Genomic DNA, 17800 nt, shown 5'->3' with positions numbered 1-17800 from the left:
CATTACTATAAATACTTGACTGTTTGGAGGGAAGCTGTTTTTGTCTTAATCCTAAATTTATAAAAGTGATGCATTCAAAAAAGCTACTCGTGAACAGGAATGAAATTTCCCAGATTAGGTTATAGCAGTGGTTGGTGTTTCATCCCCCAGCCAGCACAGACAAGCCATTCTTAACGGATGTAAACGTTAAAAAGAGAGAGAGAGAACTGAATCTGCTGTCTGCTCTTCAATCCAAGGGCAATTGCTCAGAAAATATTACAGTATTTAATTATAAGAAAAAATGCACAGAGTAGGCTATGATGTTACAAAAACTCCTTGCTTTTCGAACCCTGAGAAATCGTGAGACTGACTCCTCACCCACTTTCCACCATGAATTCACATCATCACCCGATGTCTTTCCCCAAATATGCCACATACACAAAACCAAAAATAACAAGAGTAAAAAGAGTCTATTTTGAGAAGTTTGTACAACTAGCAGCCAAGATCTTTCCAAGGCCCAGGGTACATATGCTTTAAAGTAAATATACAAGTAAACAACTAGTTTCTTCAAATCAAGAAATTAGATTCTGCTATTTCCCTACTCGGAATAAACAAGTGGTCCCACAGCTTATCTGGATGTTAAACACAATTTTTCCAAGGGTCCTTCTAATAACATGTGAGCAGTGATGACAGTTGGGAAGAATCTTGATTAATTCCTCCCCCATGTGCTGTATTCTGACTTCAAAGCCAGGAGCCCTTCCCCTGCACCATCCCTGTGTTATAGGAGGAGAGACTGAGATCTAGAAGTCAAAGGCAATAAGCTAGGGGTTTTTCTTGGGCTTGGGAAGTGGAAGAAAGCTCAGAAGTGAAGAAAGGAAGGGATCCAGTCACCCAGTGAATCAAGGTCTTTTCAGTACAGAGTATCCTTTACAACCTTCTCAGGGACCAACTCCCAGAGACACTAGGCTTGATTTAATCTTTCCTCTCTTCCTGGTGTGAGGCCTTGTCTAATGATAACGTTAAACTCCATTTTGTGTATGTTCAGTTTCTCAACCTGCTCCTCCCAAAGCATGAGCCATATATAGTATAATTAATGAAGATATGTGAAGTGTTTGCAACAGAGCTTGAAACACTCATGACAACAAATATCATCATCATCATCATCATCATCTCAAAGTCACTAAGATTGTTCACCTCTTAGTTTAATTTATGTGCATGAATTGTCTTCACATTAAGTAGTAAAATCTTTTTCTGATTTAAAAAATACTATGATAAATAACTACTGCATTAAGAAGCTGGAAGAGCATGAAAGTATTGTATAATCTGATTGATGTTTGTACTATCTGAGCTGAAATCAGATCAAAAATTCTGGACCAATTGAGAGGGCTTCTATGTTACAGGGTTTGAGATTGGGGATCTCCTAATGACCACTTGTAAGGAAGGGATGGCAATCAGACTTCTACATTAATGATCTGAAGGAAAATACTTTGTTTCCTGTTCCTTAACAGGAATAGTTCCTTAACTATTACAGAACCACAGTCTTAACAACAAGGTTGTTAGAGTCAGAAGGGACCTTGGTGTTAGAGCTGGAACAGACCTTGGAAATCATCTGTGAAGTGACTCAAGGATTGTGGCAGCCCAGAGCGGGGCACAGGTGGCTAAGTCCCAACACATCTTTACTAAATCCCTTCACAAGGTATTTTACAGGAAAACCCATATGTTAAGCAGAGAAAAGTGGATGTGGTCAATTAAAGCTGAAGTGCCTCTTAGACCCCTCACTGGCTCCTGAGGGCAGTTTGAAAATCATCAACACACTTCAACCTGCTGATTTTGAGCTGTCGCAGCAGACAGCCTGAAACAGTGGGAACACCCAGAGCCTGAGAGCCGGCCAGACCTGAGGTTTAAGTCCAGCTTCACCACCTCATTAAGATGTTTGTCTCTGCCTCGGACACTACTAGCTTTTCACACAAAACCTTTATATTTGGTCACTTTTTTCTCTATCCACCTATGCCACAGGGTAGGTGTGTGGGGTTACACCTATATGCATTTCTATGAAGGACTTCACACTGAGAAACATCTCCCTCAGGAAATTTATAACCTGTGCTTTCTTTTATTCATATAGAGTCATTGCTATTTACCTTTTTGTTAAAGTAAGAGGTTGTTGCCTTCACTATACACATCACTGTCTTTCCTTCAAGTGTGGTAAAACACTATAACATGGAAAATGTCTATAATATATTTAAGTTAATGCAGATAATACAAAGGCATAATGATTAGCAGCTGTGTAAAATATAAGCACAAAAAAGAGAAGGAAATAATAATAAAAATTACAAGGTATGTAAAATGCAAGGTTTTGTTTCGTTTTGCTGAAATCAACATGTCTTACTTTAAAATATCGCTGGAAATAGAAGTTTACTTTACCAGTTAGAGACTTTAATTGATAGTTAATATGAAGCCATTTGGACTTGCCTGGTGGCTCAGCAGTAAAAAAGCCACCTGCAATGCAGGAGGTGTAAGTTCGATCCCTGGGTGGGGAAGAGTCCCTGGAGGAGGGAATGGCAACCCACTGCAGTATCCTTACCTGGAATATCCCATGGACAGAAGAGCCAGTTCAAAGAGTTGCAAAGACTTAGACCCAACTGAAGCAACTGTGCATGCACACACGCATGAAGCCATTTAACATGTTCGGTTTCCTGGCCCTGGCCACCACTCTGGCTGGCAAATGCCCTGAGAGGTGAGCCAGCTGAGGGTGAGAGAACCAGGCATCTGGGCTGAGGGCAGAGGTGGCAGAGTTTGGGACTTCCTGTGGGTCTAGAATTCACAATAAGGGTCATCTGAAAGTCTCTATCCAGAGACAAATTTTAAACCAATGACCACCAACCAAGCCTTCAATCCAAAGGGCCTTGTCAGAGACAGAGATGATTAGAAAGGGCAACCTGGAGAACTTCTTTGGGCTGCAGAGCAAATCCAGAATTGTTTCTCACTACTTTGCTTAGGTTAGGGTTGCTTCTAACCCTAACCCTGTAGCCTTCCCTCTGGTGGGACCTGTCTGGTTTCTTTTCACTCAGCATACTAATTTTTAAGTTTATATTGTTACATATTCGATAGATTGTTCCTTTTATTGTTGGCAGATATTCCAATGCCAAATTTATGTATTTCCCTATTAACAGACAGTTGGATAGTTTCCAATTTGAGGCTATTGTTAATAAAGCTAATAGGAATATTCTTGTACAGGTCTCTTTTGTGGACCTTGGCATTCAACACTCTTGCATAAATCCTTAGAAGCAGAAAAGATGGGTCAGGAGGTGGGTGTATGCTTAACTGCTTTCCAAAGTAATTGGGTCATTTTGCATTCCCACTCAAAGCAATTCTCCCTTTTTTTAATTTGAAGTGACATGAATTTGAAAAGAAAAAAAAAAACAAAAGTGAGTCTTATGGAAAAATGAGAGGCAGTGAAGAAAGCACTTCCTAAATTATTTGGAATAGTCAAGAAAACCTGTCTATAAGGCACAAAGCTATTTGACAGCTGATCCTCTGGGCAAATGCTTTTATTTTGATCATTGGTTTGGAAATAATTTTAGCCACTTAGATCAAAAGTTTTCACAAAGATGATTCAAGCAAAAGCCCAAGAGGAGAACTCATATAAAGAACCCTTCAGATGAGCGTGGCACTGTGTTAAATGCAAGAGAGAGAACTCTTCCCACTTGGCATGCTTGTTTACTGGGCCAGTCGAGGCTCTGACAAATGAAACAACATTTTGATGCCTAACACAGTTCGCCCCCAGGCACTGAGTCAGCTTTGTGTTTCCCATGAGCTTTGCTTCAAACAAACAGATCGGAGAACTTTATTAATTATGCACTCTGGGGCATAGGGCTGTGATAGACACCAGGCTCTGTACACAGCCTGGTAGCCAGTCTTCAGCTTGTTCCCGGCAGAAAAGGGATCCCTAAGTCCTAAAACCTACAGTGTTGTTTTTGTTGGTTGTACAGCACTCAGTAAGAGAAAATGAAAGCAATAAAGGCAGAATGTAACTCCATTCTCAGTAACTTTAGGAGGTGCTCCATGCAATTTTTTTTTTCTATTAGGAGAATTAAACATTGTCAACAAGCTGAATATCCACAAATCTGAAATGATTACATCAAAGCCTGTCTCACTCCTGCAGTTGGTGGGAATTATTGTGTGCTTAAAAACAGAAAAATGACACAAGGAGGTCTCAGAGAAGTCCTGAGGCAGCAGTGTGCTGAGCAAAGGGCCTGCACAGACACAGAATGGCAGAAACCTGATCTGGGACTCCAAGCCTCAGTAGGCAGTTATTTCCAGACAGCTCCAGAAAGGACTGGGGCTTGGTCCTGGGCAAACTAGTGAATTTTCTCATGGCTTTTATTATTATAAGTGGCTTAGATGCCAGGGGGAGAGGAATAAGGAAGTCTTTTCTTTTCTTTTGAGTACCTACCACTTGCAAGGCACTGTGCCAAGCACTTACCTCGCATTAATTGACTTAGTCCCCATAACAGCTCCATGAAGTAGGTGCCACTATCTCCATTTCAGAGATGAATTTTGCCCCAGGAAAGTTAAATAACTTGTGGAAATTCCCCCATCTTAAGGGATAAAGAGTCAGTATTTAAACCCAAATCCTTCTACTCCAAATGCCTACTCTACACTTTATGGACAGCAAGTGAAGTGAAAGTTGCTCAACTCTTTCCAGCTTTTTGTGACCTTTGTCATCCAACTCTTTGTGTCCAACTCTTTGTGACACCATGGACTATACAGTTCATGGAATTCTCCAGGCCAGAATAGTGGAATGGGTAGCCTTTCCCTTCTCTATGGAATCTTCCCAATCCAGGGATCAAACCCAGGTCTCCTGCAATGCAGGCGAATTCTTTACCACCTGAGCCACAAGTGAAGCCCTATGGACAGCAAAGAAAGTTGTAAAGAAGTTTTTAAATGGGCAGCTGCTACCTTAGCTATGGACAAGAGCACCAGGCTCAGATTGAGAAGCTGGGGTTGAAAAGGAAAATACGTTTTTCCCTTAAGTTCTACTCATAACTGCTCTCCACTGCCCTGCTTTAGCTTCTTTTCCTATCAGCTCAGCTCAGTTCAGTCGCTCAGTCGTGTTTGACTCTTTGCAACCCCATGGACTGCAGCAGGCCAGGCTTCCCTGTCCATCACCAACTCCCGGAGCTTGCTCAAACTCATGTCCAGCGAGTTAGTGATGCCATCCAACCATCTCATCCTCTGTCGTCCCCTTCTCCTCCTGCCTTCAATCTTTCCCAGCATCAGGGTCTTTTCAAATGAGTCATTTCTTCACATCAGGTGGCCAAAGTATTGGAGTTTCAGCTTCAGCATAAGTTCTTCCAATGAATATTCAGGACTGATTTCCCTTAGGATTGACTGGTTGAATCTCCTTGCAGTCCAAGGGACTCTCAAGAGTCTTCTCTAGCACCACAGTTCAAAAGCACCAGTTCTTTGGCACTCAGCTTTCTTTATAGTCCAACTCTCACATCCATACACGGTTACTGGAAAAACCATAGCTTTGACTAGATGGACCTTTGTTGGCAAAGTAATGGCTCTTCTTTTTAATATGCTGTCTAGGTTGGTCACAGCTTTCCTTCCAAGGAGCAAGCATCTTTTAATTTCATGGCTGCAGTCACCATCTGCCATGATTTTAGAACCCAAGAAAATAAAGTCTATCACTGTTTGCACTGTTTCCCTATCTATTTGCCATGAAGTGATGGGACAGGATGCCACGATCTTAGTTTCTGAATGTTGAGTTTTAAGCCAACTTTTTCACTCTCCTCTCACTTTCATCAAGAGACTCTTTAGTTCTTCACTTTCTGCCATAAGGGTGGTGTCGTCTGCATATCTGAGGTTACTGATGTTTCTCCAGGCAATCTTGATTCCAGCTTGTGCTTCCTCCAGCCCAGCGTTTCTCATGATGTACTCTGCATATCAGTTAAATAAGCAAGGTGACAATATACAGCCTTGATGTACTCCTTTCCCGATTTGGAACCAGTCTGTTGTTCCATGTACAGTTCTAACTGTTGCTTCTTGAACTGCATACAGATTTCTCAGGAGGCAGATCAGGTGTCCTGGTATTCCCATCTCTTTAAGAATTTTCCACAGTTTGTTTGTTCTCTTTTCCTATGAGAAAAGTTTAATAAAAAGTGTTTTCCTGTGAGAGCACTGCCTCCCTGAGCAACTATAGTCCACAGTAACTGACCTTGAGCTGCTGGTGAGTTTTTCTGGTTTCCCCTCCAAGCCTCCAAGCAATCTACCTTCCTTTTCTATTGTAAAGGAAAGCCACCTGACCTTCTTTACTCCCCATCTTATTTAGAGACATTCACCAGCACTAGAAAGTCATGGTCTATTTTATAAGCCACACAAACAGCAATGCATCGATTCACTACCCATCTACTGTGTGTTTTGGGGTCTTCTGGGTAGTAACAGGTTGGAGCTTGCTGTGCCCTTATTAAACTGTGAAGGTCACTTCTCTTTAAGGATCCGTCATCAGCGAACCCTTTGCTTCCTCTCCACAAATGTGTCTCTTCCAGAGCCTTTTGCAATTATGGCTTGTTTCTCTAGGTTTCATATGGCAGGCGTCTGAGCAGAATTAAAAACATAAGCACGTGCAAAAATAATCCGCTTCCCAAGATAGTAAATGCTGAGAAGTTCTATATTAGAACACACTGTGAATGCTGACTGGCTGGGGCATGATTAACCTAATAGGCTTAAAGTTCCACTTGCCATGCACATCTGTTAGGACACGAGCAACACTCAGAGGCCCGTAATCCACAAGACTGAAGTCCTTTAGAATTGCCCTGTTGCTCACTAGCAGCAGAGGGCTCAAGCCCTAGAACATCACCAGGACAGCAGCATTACTACCTCGGCAAGATGGGGCTAAGGAAGTGAAGAGAGCTGGTTGCAAGTTTAGGACATTGCACCTTGGACTTCAAAGGATTCTGGCCTGCAGATTGCCTGGATGAACTAGTAAGACTGCCTTCTGTTCCTATTTTGAATACGATTCTCTGAAAATTGTGAGAGTTGCAGGTGGGAGATGACGACAGGCTGACATCATGGGATGCACACCTTCCCACAGTGATCTTGTTAACAGTGTTGCCAAGAGTGGCATCCAGTTTTTTAAAAAGCCCAAAGCAATTCTTCCAGGACATCAGAGGGCCAGTGCAAGAGGCTCCCTCCCTTTGCTGGTTCAAAGTTCCACCTGCTATGACCCCGGAGGGGGCTCGTCCCAGGGACAGCGGGCAGAAGAAGAACAGCCTAGTCCCAGGTGGACCCAGACTGTGGCTGACAGTCTCTGTCAGCTCACCAGGGATCCCACTGCAGGCAAAGTAAAGGATATGGAGAGACTGATCCCAGGAACCAAAACCTCCCCATCTCAACTGAACAAATCACAAAGCTGCATGGCTACGGACATTCCATTCAAGAGACAGAGCTCCCATGGGTCACAAGGGGCAGCCTTTTCCGAGGAAGAGAGTGAAGAAAGTAATACCCAGGAGACTTCCAAATGGGCAAAGAGACCAAAATGTCACAGGTCGAGCAAACAGGGCCATTACCGCCAAACCATCCTTCCTGCCCACGAGTCTGAAGACAAGGTGGACTTCCCCGAGACCCTGGTGAAGGCCCACCAGCGCACTTACACCTATCTGCATGCCTGCCTCTCCAAATATGAAGCAGTTCTGAGCATCACCCATCGGGCCACCCAGACCCACGAGCTGCTGCAGCCCATGGTTAGCTTCCTGATGCTGTGTTTCGATGAGGTCAACCAGCTCTTGGGAGAGATCTCCAAGGATGGAGAAGAGCTCCTCCAGGAGGTTCGGGAGGATCTGGCTTGGCCGTTGAAGAAAGGAGAGCCCCAGGAGCAGCCAGATCTCCTGCAGCAGCTTCTGCAGTACACAGTCAGCAAGCTGCAGGAGCTCAGCGGCACGGCGGCCTTGCTCACCAGCAGCCTCCTGGAGGGCTCTGGCAGCTACTTCCACGCCACTGCAGGCCACCTGGAGAACAAGCTGAGCACAAAGAGAGGCGCGGATGAATGCATCCTCAGGACTCTGGGGCACCTGGAGAGCTTGGCAAGCAGCCACGGCGACCCTGAAGCGTGGGGTCTACCCCTGTGCTCTGAGGACAGTGGCATCGGTGCGGACAGTGAGTCCGTGCAGCTGGCAGACAAGCTGAGCAAGCAAGCCAGCTGCGACTTAGTGCCGGAGGCTGCAGAGTGGAGGCCGGCGATTTCACCCACAGTGGAGGCCAGGCTGTCAGGACACACCTGGCAGCAAGGTCCATTCCGGACGGGTTTAGACGGACCCCAGGACTGCCCACTCTCAAGGCCTCTCACAGCTAAGATTCATCCAGCAGTGCAGGGTGGATCAGGGAGCCTCTGGCCCTCCATTGCATGCCCAGAAGATACTGCCTCCAGGCCTTGGGGGCTGGGCCAAAGCACTCCATGCGGTCCCCCTGGGATGGGCACTTCTGGTGAAGCACACCTTTCTAAAGGCTCCAGGTGCATGGGCACTCCATCCCTCAGTGAAGGTGAGGACAGCAGCTCAGAGGAGGAGGAGGACAAAGGAAGCTGCCGGAGTCCATATACCTGGCAGGAAAACGCTTCCCATCCAAGGCCACGGTCTTCACCTGCCAGTGCCGAAAGCCCATTTCAGCCACACCCCCGTAGGCTCAGGAGCCCCCAGGCCCGGGAAATGGTTCTGAAGATGAAGGAAGCAATCAGCGAAAGGATCAAGTTTGTTCCTGTGCCCTCTGAGCACCAGGACTGGATGGAGGAAGAGGACAGGACCACGGTGCCCCCGAGACCCAGCACAGCCAGCGGCAGCAGGAGGGTCCCCTCGAGGCAGAGGAGGTCCCAGTCCGAGGGGTGTCTGAAGAGCCACACAGAGGATCACACCCTGCAGGAGCTGCGGAGGGTCCAGAGGGACCTCAGCCAGAGGCTGGAGGCATTTTACATCGCTCGATGGCAGGGGCAGAGCCAAGAGCCAGTCACGCAGCCCAGAGCTGCAATGTTGAGGCCTGACAACCGCTGCCGGGTGGTCCCAAGCAGCGCCATCAGCAAGCTAAAGTCATCCCTCACCAAGAACTTCAGCATTTTGCCAAGTCAGGACAAGAGCATCCTCCAGAAATGCTGCTCCCACCCTGAGGGAGAACAGCCTGGGCAGGGAAAAGCTGAGGGGCTCCCAAACATCATCCCACCAGGGGAGAGGGCCAGTGAGGTTCCAGGAGTCAGGGACCAGACCATCAGGAGCTGCCCCACCAGAACATCAGTCAAGAAACTCATTGAAACCTTCAGTCCCACCGAGAGTCTAAGGACACTGGGGGATTCCCGGGACTCAGGGCTGAGCCCCTGCCCCAAGAAGTGGGGGATCCCCACCATGCCTCCCAGATTCCCCATTTACAGAGGGCTGGCCCCGTTGTACCCAAAGCCTCGGATTTCTCCAGCAGCGGGTGGAGAATCTCACAGGATGGGCCCAGGCTGGAGGCCCTTAGCTCCTACTTTTCCCCCTCTGCTCACAGCTGAAGCAGTCAAGAGTGAGGACCTCAACTGGGAAACAGAGGAGAACCCAGAGGATCTCCCTCCGCCGCCTCTGGAAATTCTGATGGACCAATCATTCACTTCTCTAGAGCCCCCGGAGAGTGGCAAGCGAGCAGAGAGCCCCCTTGAACGGACCCACGTGCCAGGGCTGGGAGGGACTGGCTCTGCCCGGAGAACGTGGGCTTCCCCAAGGCTAAGAGCCTCCATGAGCCCCACTGACTTGCTGCCCAGCAAGAGCACCACCACCCTCACCAGGGCCCGAAGCGGAGAGCCAGGGAACAGCAAGGGCAGCTGCAATACCGGAAAGCTCGCCTTGGACTTCGACCACCCACCAGCAGCTGGCGGAAACGCAGAGGTGCAGGGCAGCAGGACGCAGAGTCAGGTACGGGCAGACAGGGCCTCAGGCCTCTCCAAGCCTCCCCGGAAGGTCATCCACTGGCTGCATTCGAGCCACACATCCGGGCAGAGCAGGATCTCAGAACCCAGCCTGAGCAGGCCGATGCGGGGACTGCATTCTCCCGAGGCCCCAAGGCAGACCCAAGGCCGAAGCCCCGTGCTGGTCAGGAAGGCCTCTCCCACAAGGGCGCACTGGACGCCCAGAGTGGACAAGAGGCACTCGGGCCTGTCCTCCACCCACAGATCTGCCCAGCCAAGTGCACCCTGTGTGCATGGATCCCCTAGCCCACCCCTCAGCCCTCCAGTGAGTCCCAGGGTGCTAAGCCCCCCAACGGTGAAGAAACGAGCTTCCCCTCCCCTCCAGCACAAGCTGCCCAGCCCTCCCTCAGCAAGCCCACTCGCTCAGCACAAGATCTCCAGTCCCCCTACCCAGTGCACAGAAGCCGGGTCCCTGGCCTCTGGCCCCTCCCCATCACCCCCAGCGTCTCCCAGTCAGGGGCCCAAGGAAACACGAGATTCTGAAGACAGTCGGGCAGCCACGGCATCTGGAAACACACGTTCCATTTTCTGCCCAGCCACCGCCTCTCTGTTTGAAGCTAAACTACCACTCTCAACAGTACATCCACTCACCCCACCATCGCTGCCCGCTGAAGCTGGGGGTCCTCTTGAGACCCCCACAGGAGGCTGGAGGGGCAGCTCAGGGCCACGAATGAGGGCGGATTCACAACGAGGGACAACGCTGTGTGCCCTGAACCCTCAACCTTTCATCCGAAGGACAGCCTCTGACCCCCGGCCGGGTGTCCGCCTTCACCTGCCTGTCCCAGGCGCCACCAGCAGCGCTTGTGAATCCCAGCATGGCCAGAGCAGGTAAGGAGAATCCTTTGGTTTGGGGAACAGAGCTGAGGGGCCCTTAGGATCATCTGGGTCAGAAGTTTTCAAGCTGTGCTCCGAGAGAAGAACAAGTTAGAAAGGGGGTATCAAGATATCCGGTCTCCCAGTGTCCCAACCTGAAGCAGCAATTTTTCATCTGTTACACATTTCAGGTTCCCATGAAAGATTTCAAAGTAAGAGACTCTGCTATAATACAAATAAAGTTTAAAACAACTAGGTTGGTCCAGCCACACATGCCCCTCATTTCACAGGTGGGGAGATTGAGACTTAGCCCCCCCAAATTGAGTCACAGTGACCTATCTGGAACCAGCAGCTTGATTTCTGTCCTTTCTGGTTTACATCAGTAGACCTGCATCTTAGCGGGAGGTGCTTTTTGGTCCCAGGACTTTCTTTAAACTCTTTAAAGTTGAGACCCTCAAGAGGCCTTTGTGCATTGCATCTATTGCTTTTTACTGCATTATAGTAAAAAAAAAAGTTGAGAGATGTCTAGAGTATTTATTAATTTTTAAAATGCCCCATTCTATGTTAACATAAATAAGGAAAAGTAACTATTTTTTCCACAACAAAAATAAATTGAGTGAGTAGAGTGACACTGTCTTTTAGTTTTGCAAACCTCTGAAGTTTTGCAAACCTCTTTAGTGTGTGGGCTTCACAGAAAGACAGCTGGGTTCTCAGACCTTCATCCACAGGCACTCCGTTGTGATGTCACACATCCTGTAGTCTAGAAAATTCCACTCTGCATTCATGAAAGAATGAATGGGAAAGGCACAAAACATCTTAATATTATGATGGACACAGTTTTGACAACTTGGACACAGCACCTTCCTCGAAAAGGTCTGGAAGGCAGCCAGGGGACACGCTTTAAGAACGGCTGATCCTGGAGGTATTGAGTATAAAAGTTTGGTTTCCTCTTACTCCTGAGGATCCCCAAGCCTGCCTCCTTCTCCATTTCCCCTTTCAGAGTGCGTAGAGGAGAAACAACACTTTCCATGAGCACTGATCACGAGAATGCAGGCAGAAGGGCCCCCCTGCCTGCCCTGGGCCGGCTGAGTTCCAAGTGTGCCTGTCTCATGAAGGGCAGCTGAGGGGCATGTTCTTGGCCCAGACACGCAGACAGGCCTGGGCAGGCGGCTGTGAGAGGACACGACTCAAAGTATAGCCACTGCCTGGCCGTTGAAAGGACTCATATGGTGATGTGGTTATTTTACAGGATATACAGGGACATGTATCTTTCCCTGAATTGTAGCATGGGGAGAAACATGTACATCTGAGGTCGGTTAAAGAGGAACTCTTATCAGCGTGTCTTGATATCAGATCAGACAAAGCTCAGCCCGCACCAGCCCTTGCTATCTTTTCAGTGCCCACAGTTGTGTAAATCAGAAGTTAATTTCTGCCAGAGTGATACGTGTTACAGACTTCACAGTCTGTCGAGGCATAAATGGTAATTTTTCACAAAGTACTCAGCAGTCAATTTTAAACAAAGATATTATCTCGGGAAAGTTGTGCGTGATTATAGTTATATAAATTTCCCCAGCCACTTGAAAGAAATGAAATATTGATTATTTTTGCACGAATCTTAATGTAACGTTGCTCTTTTCTTAAATCTAAAATGAGGTTTCTACAACACAGTGCCTTTCATCTGAGAACCTCTATAAATGTTAATGTATTATTCCTCACACTCGCTACTTACTCAGTTATTAGATTTCTAAAACTGTGCCCTTCAGGAGAAGAGCTTGAGAGAACAGGGACAATAAAATGGCATTAATTAAAAACACTAACATTTTAAAACAGCAGGAGCAATAATAAAGTAACATAAAATTGTTCAAGGAGAAAATACTGCCATTCTCTCAGGCTTCTCCTCAGAATAGGGCAGCCTAAAAGGTTGTTTGATGTCCTGAATTTCAATATGCAGAGAGATGGGGCGAGGTGGGGAGTGACTGTACCTTGAAAGAGGGAGGAAGAGGAGGATGCATAAACAGGAGCCTTCCCAAGGTCACGTGGAAGGTCACAGAGTGACTCACACCTATTCCTGTCTCCTGGTCAGACCACACCTCCAGGCTCTTCCAGACTGTGAGATTGTGAGCATGTGATGGAAGTAGTGGGAAAACGCTCATTCCCCAGACACCCCTTACACTCCCCGCCCAACCCTTGTAAACTTGGCATCTGAGAGCAAAAGCCGACCAGCTCTAAGAGCAGGACGTTTGCAGCTCTGTAGCAGACAAGCATTTTTTCTGCCGTCCTGGTTATGGGAAACAATGCCAGGGAACCGAGCGTGATTTCCCCAAGATCATGCAACAAGTCAGTGCCAGAAAGCCAGGAACTGCTCAGAACAGGCTGTTTCCCCAAGCAAGGACTTGCAGGAGCAGCCCCACCCATAGTATCTTGCAGCCAGAGCAGGCTTGCAGGACGCACTGGCCTGCATCTGGTGTTGATCTCCCATCTGTCATCCAGTGCTAGGCATGAGCCCCTTTTTTAGAAAACACGATGGTGTTGATACCTCCCCATCTCGGGGCCCGGAGATTGGGCACAGTCCTTGGAGGCTTCCCCAGGAAGCTCAGTTACTGAGCCTCAACTGTTATTTACATATTGAATCCTCTGGTGGAGGCAGCTGTCTCTCTCCAGGTCTCAGTGTGTCCAGACTTGCTCCCTTAAATGCAAACGCGGTGCTTTTACTCTCTGCCAGGACAGGACTAACCAGGCAGGGACTCTCAGCAGACATGTTTCCTGATCCAGAGACCCAGGCAGCCTGCTTCCCCATCAGGTCTGGGAACAGGTGGAACCACAGCCATACAGCAACTGAAAAAAATCGACCACCTGGCCTGAACCTCATGGACATGTAGGACCTGGCTGGGGGTGGGGAAGACACAATTCTGGAACCAAATCCTGTGTTAGACCTCAGTGTCAGCATCCACAGATGCTGGGTACCATAACCTGTCCCCTGGGCCTGCCTCTCCTGTTCCTGGTAGCTGCTCCAGTCCACAGGCAGCAAAGGGTCATGCCTCCCCCTGTTCCAAAGGGGCACAGGGAAAACAAACAGTAAGGTGGGAGCTGTTACCCACACATCACTGGGTCCTGCAAGGACTCATGGTGGGGCCAGAGGCTGGCATAGATAAGACTGGCTCTAAGGAACAGAGTGGGTTCCTCACTGCCTGAAAATCATGTCGGCCAATGTCAGTGCTCATTCACCCCACCCTCATTCCTGCCACTCTGATCTTGTCAGGATCCAAACTCGTCCTCTGCTGGTTGGATACCCCATGTAAGTCTAAGGATGCAGAGCTGAGCACACTCATAATACAGTCCAGAAGGTCCTGTTGTGGGCAGAGAGAAGGGCTTCTGGTCTGTGCACATGGAGAGCTGGGTCTCGTCCTGGCCCAGGGGTAGCTGATGGAGAGGCTCAGAGCCTCAGGTGCCATATGACAGAGTGGTCCTTCAGGTCCCTTGCAGGTGTAAACTTCTGGTCATGCTACAAAAGAGCACCAGTGACAGCTGACTACTTATTGAGTGCCTGTGATGTGCTGGGTAGTGCGCGGAGAGTTTTCCATGCTTCATCCAATATTGAAACTTTTGAGAGTCCTGTGAGATAGGCATCATTACTACCTCCTTTTGACAAAGAAGGAAACTGAGAACCAAGGCGATTAATCAACACACTCCAGGTCACACAGCTAGTAAGTGGAAGGGCCAGGGTGTGAACCTAGACAGCCGACTCCACCTTCCATGTGGTCGTTGCGGGACTAGCCTGGCTGCCCGTGGCCAGGGTGGCTCTCTGAGCTGGTTCCCCATCTGGCCTAGGCTTGCTCCGTGCTTGGGACCACCCTCTCTTCTGTGCCGCCAGAGCACACTGGGTGGCCCTCTTTGTTCAGAGCTCCTTCACTGTGGCACTCAGCAGCTGGGAAGCTCTGTTTTAGTCAAAGGCCAGGTCTGGGCCAAGCAGTTTTCATTTTATTCCATTCAGGAAAAGGGTGGCAGCGGAGCAAAGCCGGGTTGTTTTTGCATTTGTTTTATTTTAGCTTCTGCTATTAATCGTTGGTGTTGCTTTTATTTTTAATTCAACTAGCTAAGCCTAGCCCTTTATGGAATAAGAAGTGGTGGTTCAGATGGTAGAGAATCTGCCTGTGATGCAAGAGATCCAGGTTTGATTCCTGGGTCAGGAAGATTCCCCCAGAGGAGGGCATGGAAACCCACTCCAGTATTCTAAACTGGAGAATCCCATGAACAGAGGAGCCTGGCGGGTAATAGTCCATGGGGTCGCAAAGAGTCAGACACAGCTGAGCAACTAACACTTTAAAACAAAACAAAATAAAAGCCCGAGTTCTTGAGGGATCTGTTTTGTTCAGAGCTGCAGGATCTGATTGTCCCAGGAAAAAACAGGACTCAGCTTGTCCTCCGAAATGCCAGGAGCATGTCTCCCATGGTGCCGCACCAGAGGAGACGCCCACAAGAACAGCCCCAGCAGGCAAAGCTGAGACGGAGAGGCAGGGGCCGGGCACGAGGGCCCACCAGGCCTGCGGGCGACACAGACAGGAGGGCTGGAGGGAGACAGAATGGCGAGGGGGCGGGGCCAGAAGCCACGAGGGGGGGTTGACTGGCACCTGTGCTTTCTCTCTGCAGCGGCAGCGGCAGCGAGGAGAGCCCCGAGGACCCAGGGCCATGGAACAGCCCCTGTGGCCTAGAACTCAAGGGCAGCGGCAGGGGTGCCCCATCCCCAGAGCTCTGTGTGCTGGGCCACGGGCTACAGCGAGAAGCCAGCGCGGGCCATGCCCAGGACAAGTCCCAGCAGAAGGAAGTCACCTGATGGGCTGCCGGCTGAGTGACACTGATGTCAGTCACCCCAGAAAGCAAGGGTAACAGCCAAGCGTCAGCCCCAGAGAGGGTAGGCCAACCAGACTCCTGCTGAGATGCAGGAAAGGCCTGGAAGGGGCACTGCCCGAGGGGTCTGCTAAATTCTGAACAACTGCTGTGTGCAGCCCTGGGTCCTGGTTTGCCTCAAGGGTCGAAGATTAACTATCAATATGGACTCCACAATGACACTCTTTAATCCTTTAAGTGTTGGCCTTAATTTAGCAGGAAAATGTATTTCCAGCATGCTTGACGAGCCAGGTGTTCACGAAACCATCTAATTCTCTCAACAATGAAGGAAGCAAACAGCATTCTCCTAGTTTTGCAGCAAGAAAACCAAAGTACCCCCATGCCTGCTCACCCCCCAAGTGTCTTGTCTGAGCTCACCCAGCTAGGAAGAGAACAGGAAAACTTGCACAGAGGTGCCTGGCACTAGAATCTATTATCTTTCATTACTTTTTTTTTTTTAGCATTCCATTGCCCTTGACTATCCCATCACTCCATTTGCCTAAAGGGTGCACCTACTTGTACAAACAGAAAGCTTTTTTAAGGTTAAAAAGTGGCACGGCGTTCAAGTGCCCATTATGAGCTCTGTTGAAAAGCTGATTGTTCCAGAGATAAGAAGCCTGAGGTGAGATTATGACACATAGCTCCACCTACCCTCCTTCTTCTGCTTCCCAAGCTCAACTCCAAAGCCCTGAAAGCAAAGCCTCCAGCCCATTGGTGCCGTCCTGTTGCCTTTCCAGCTAAACGTGTCTCAGATGCTCTGTCCTACGCACCCACAGACCTCTCAGACTGAGTGGGTACAACCAAGCCTCCCAAACAAGGCAGCCTTTTCTCTGTGCCCCATGGGGACTGAAGCACAGAAGGACGTGTGGGTAACGGGTGCGAATGTACACACACACACACACACACACACACACATACACACACACAGCCAATCTCCCGCAGGGGTTTCTCAGCCAACTTTATTCCCAGTCATCTGCAGACCTTCTGCTGGAGTTGAAATTGAAGTGAAGAGCCATCGTTCATGCCAAAACCCTGCGTCTGCCAATTGAGCTAGATATTTGCGGCAGCTTTCGGAATTTTTCCACTGGAGGCTGTGGCGTGCTTTCTATTTAGAAAAGAATTTGCAGTAATTGGGTGATTCAGTGCCAGCCCAGTGGGTTGTCAAAAGACAAGAGTTCTCACCCACAGGGTACAGCAAAGGGGCAATCCTCCACCTTTGCTGCAAAGCTGACTTTTTAAGTTTGGAAAAAATTAAAGTCTTCAAGCCCTGTCTTGTTGAAGTGGATTGTGACTCAAGAACACGTTAAACTGGGTCCTGAGAATTCAGCTACCACCCCCACGGACAGGCTGAAACTCTGAATAAGGGAATCCCTCCTTGACCTGTCCAGATACTCGGAGGTGACAGGGACCATCTCTTCCAAGGCATCCAAGGAAGTATTGATTAGACTACCACAAGGGGCCACAACTTGCTCCTCTATGGGGAAATGTCTGTGAACGCCCACTGTGAGATTGTGTTTGCTGTGTATCTGCTCTAACCCTCAGAGCAGAACTCAGCCCACTGTGGGGCGGAATCACACCCCAGGCAGGAGGGTGGACCCTGGGAACTGCCTAGGCTGCAGGAAACCCTGGAAGTTTAAAGCCACCCAAGCAGGCAGGACCTGGGTAAGTGTGTGAGAGCAGCCAACTTCAGGGAACTTGTTTGAGGTAGGGATAAAACTTGTTCAGGCCATCTCCCTGCATGGTTAGGCTGGCAGCATGCTGCCAAGGGCTGGGCCCCATAGGCAAGCTTTCAGGAAGCAAGCAGCGCGGAGCCATCTAGCCTAGAGGTAAGAACTGGTCAGAAGGGGTTCTGCCCTGTGAGAGGTTTCGAGGCCAGCTTCCTGGAGGTCTGAAGAAACAGCACAGAACCCCAGCTGCCAGGAGATGAGACAGGGATCCCGCTGATGAAACTGGATGTTACGTGGGGTCATAACCCCAGCAATGACAAGTCTAGTGATAGGATGAGAACAAGGAACCAGATCTGAAAGAATGGAAAGTGAGGCTGATTTCCAGCCCAGACCCCGCCACCCCTGACCCACAAAGGGCTTATCCTAGAGGTTTGGGGCTGGTTTGAGTGTGGGGGGTGGTGCCAGTTGGGCT

The 17800-nt window shown here is 48.8% G+C and overlaps 1 protein-coding gene across 1 annotated transcript; it reads left to right on the top strand.

The window, feature by feature from the left end:
* Positions 1 to 7052: 7052 nt before the first annotated feature.
* Positions 7053 to 15648, top strand: PCARE (photoreceptor cilium actin regulator). The gene is made up of 2 exons (XM_065927966.1): positions 7053 to 10792; positions 15431 to 15648. The coding sequence occupies exons 1-2, from the start codon at positions 7053 to 7055 to the stop codon at positions 15606 to 15608; spliced, it is 3918 nt and encodes a 1305-aa protein (XP_065784038.1). The 3' UTR covers positions 15609 to 15648.
* Positions 15649 to 17800: the final 2152 nt, after the last annotated feature.

Source organism: Muntiacus reevesi, chromosome 3, assembly GCF_963930625.1.
Source record: "Muntiacus reevesi chromosome 3, mMunRee1.1, whole genome shotgun sequence".
Lineage (NCBI taxonomy): Eukaryota > Metazoa > Chordata > Mammalia > Artiodactyla > Cervidae > Muntiacus > Muntiacus reevesi.
Note: the sequence above shows the minus strand (reverse complement) of the source record. Positions and strands in the feature narration are given on the sequence as shown.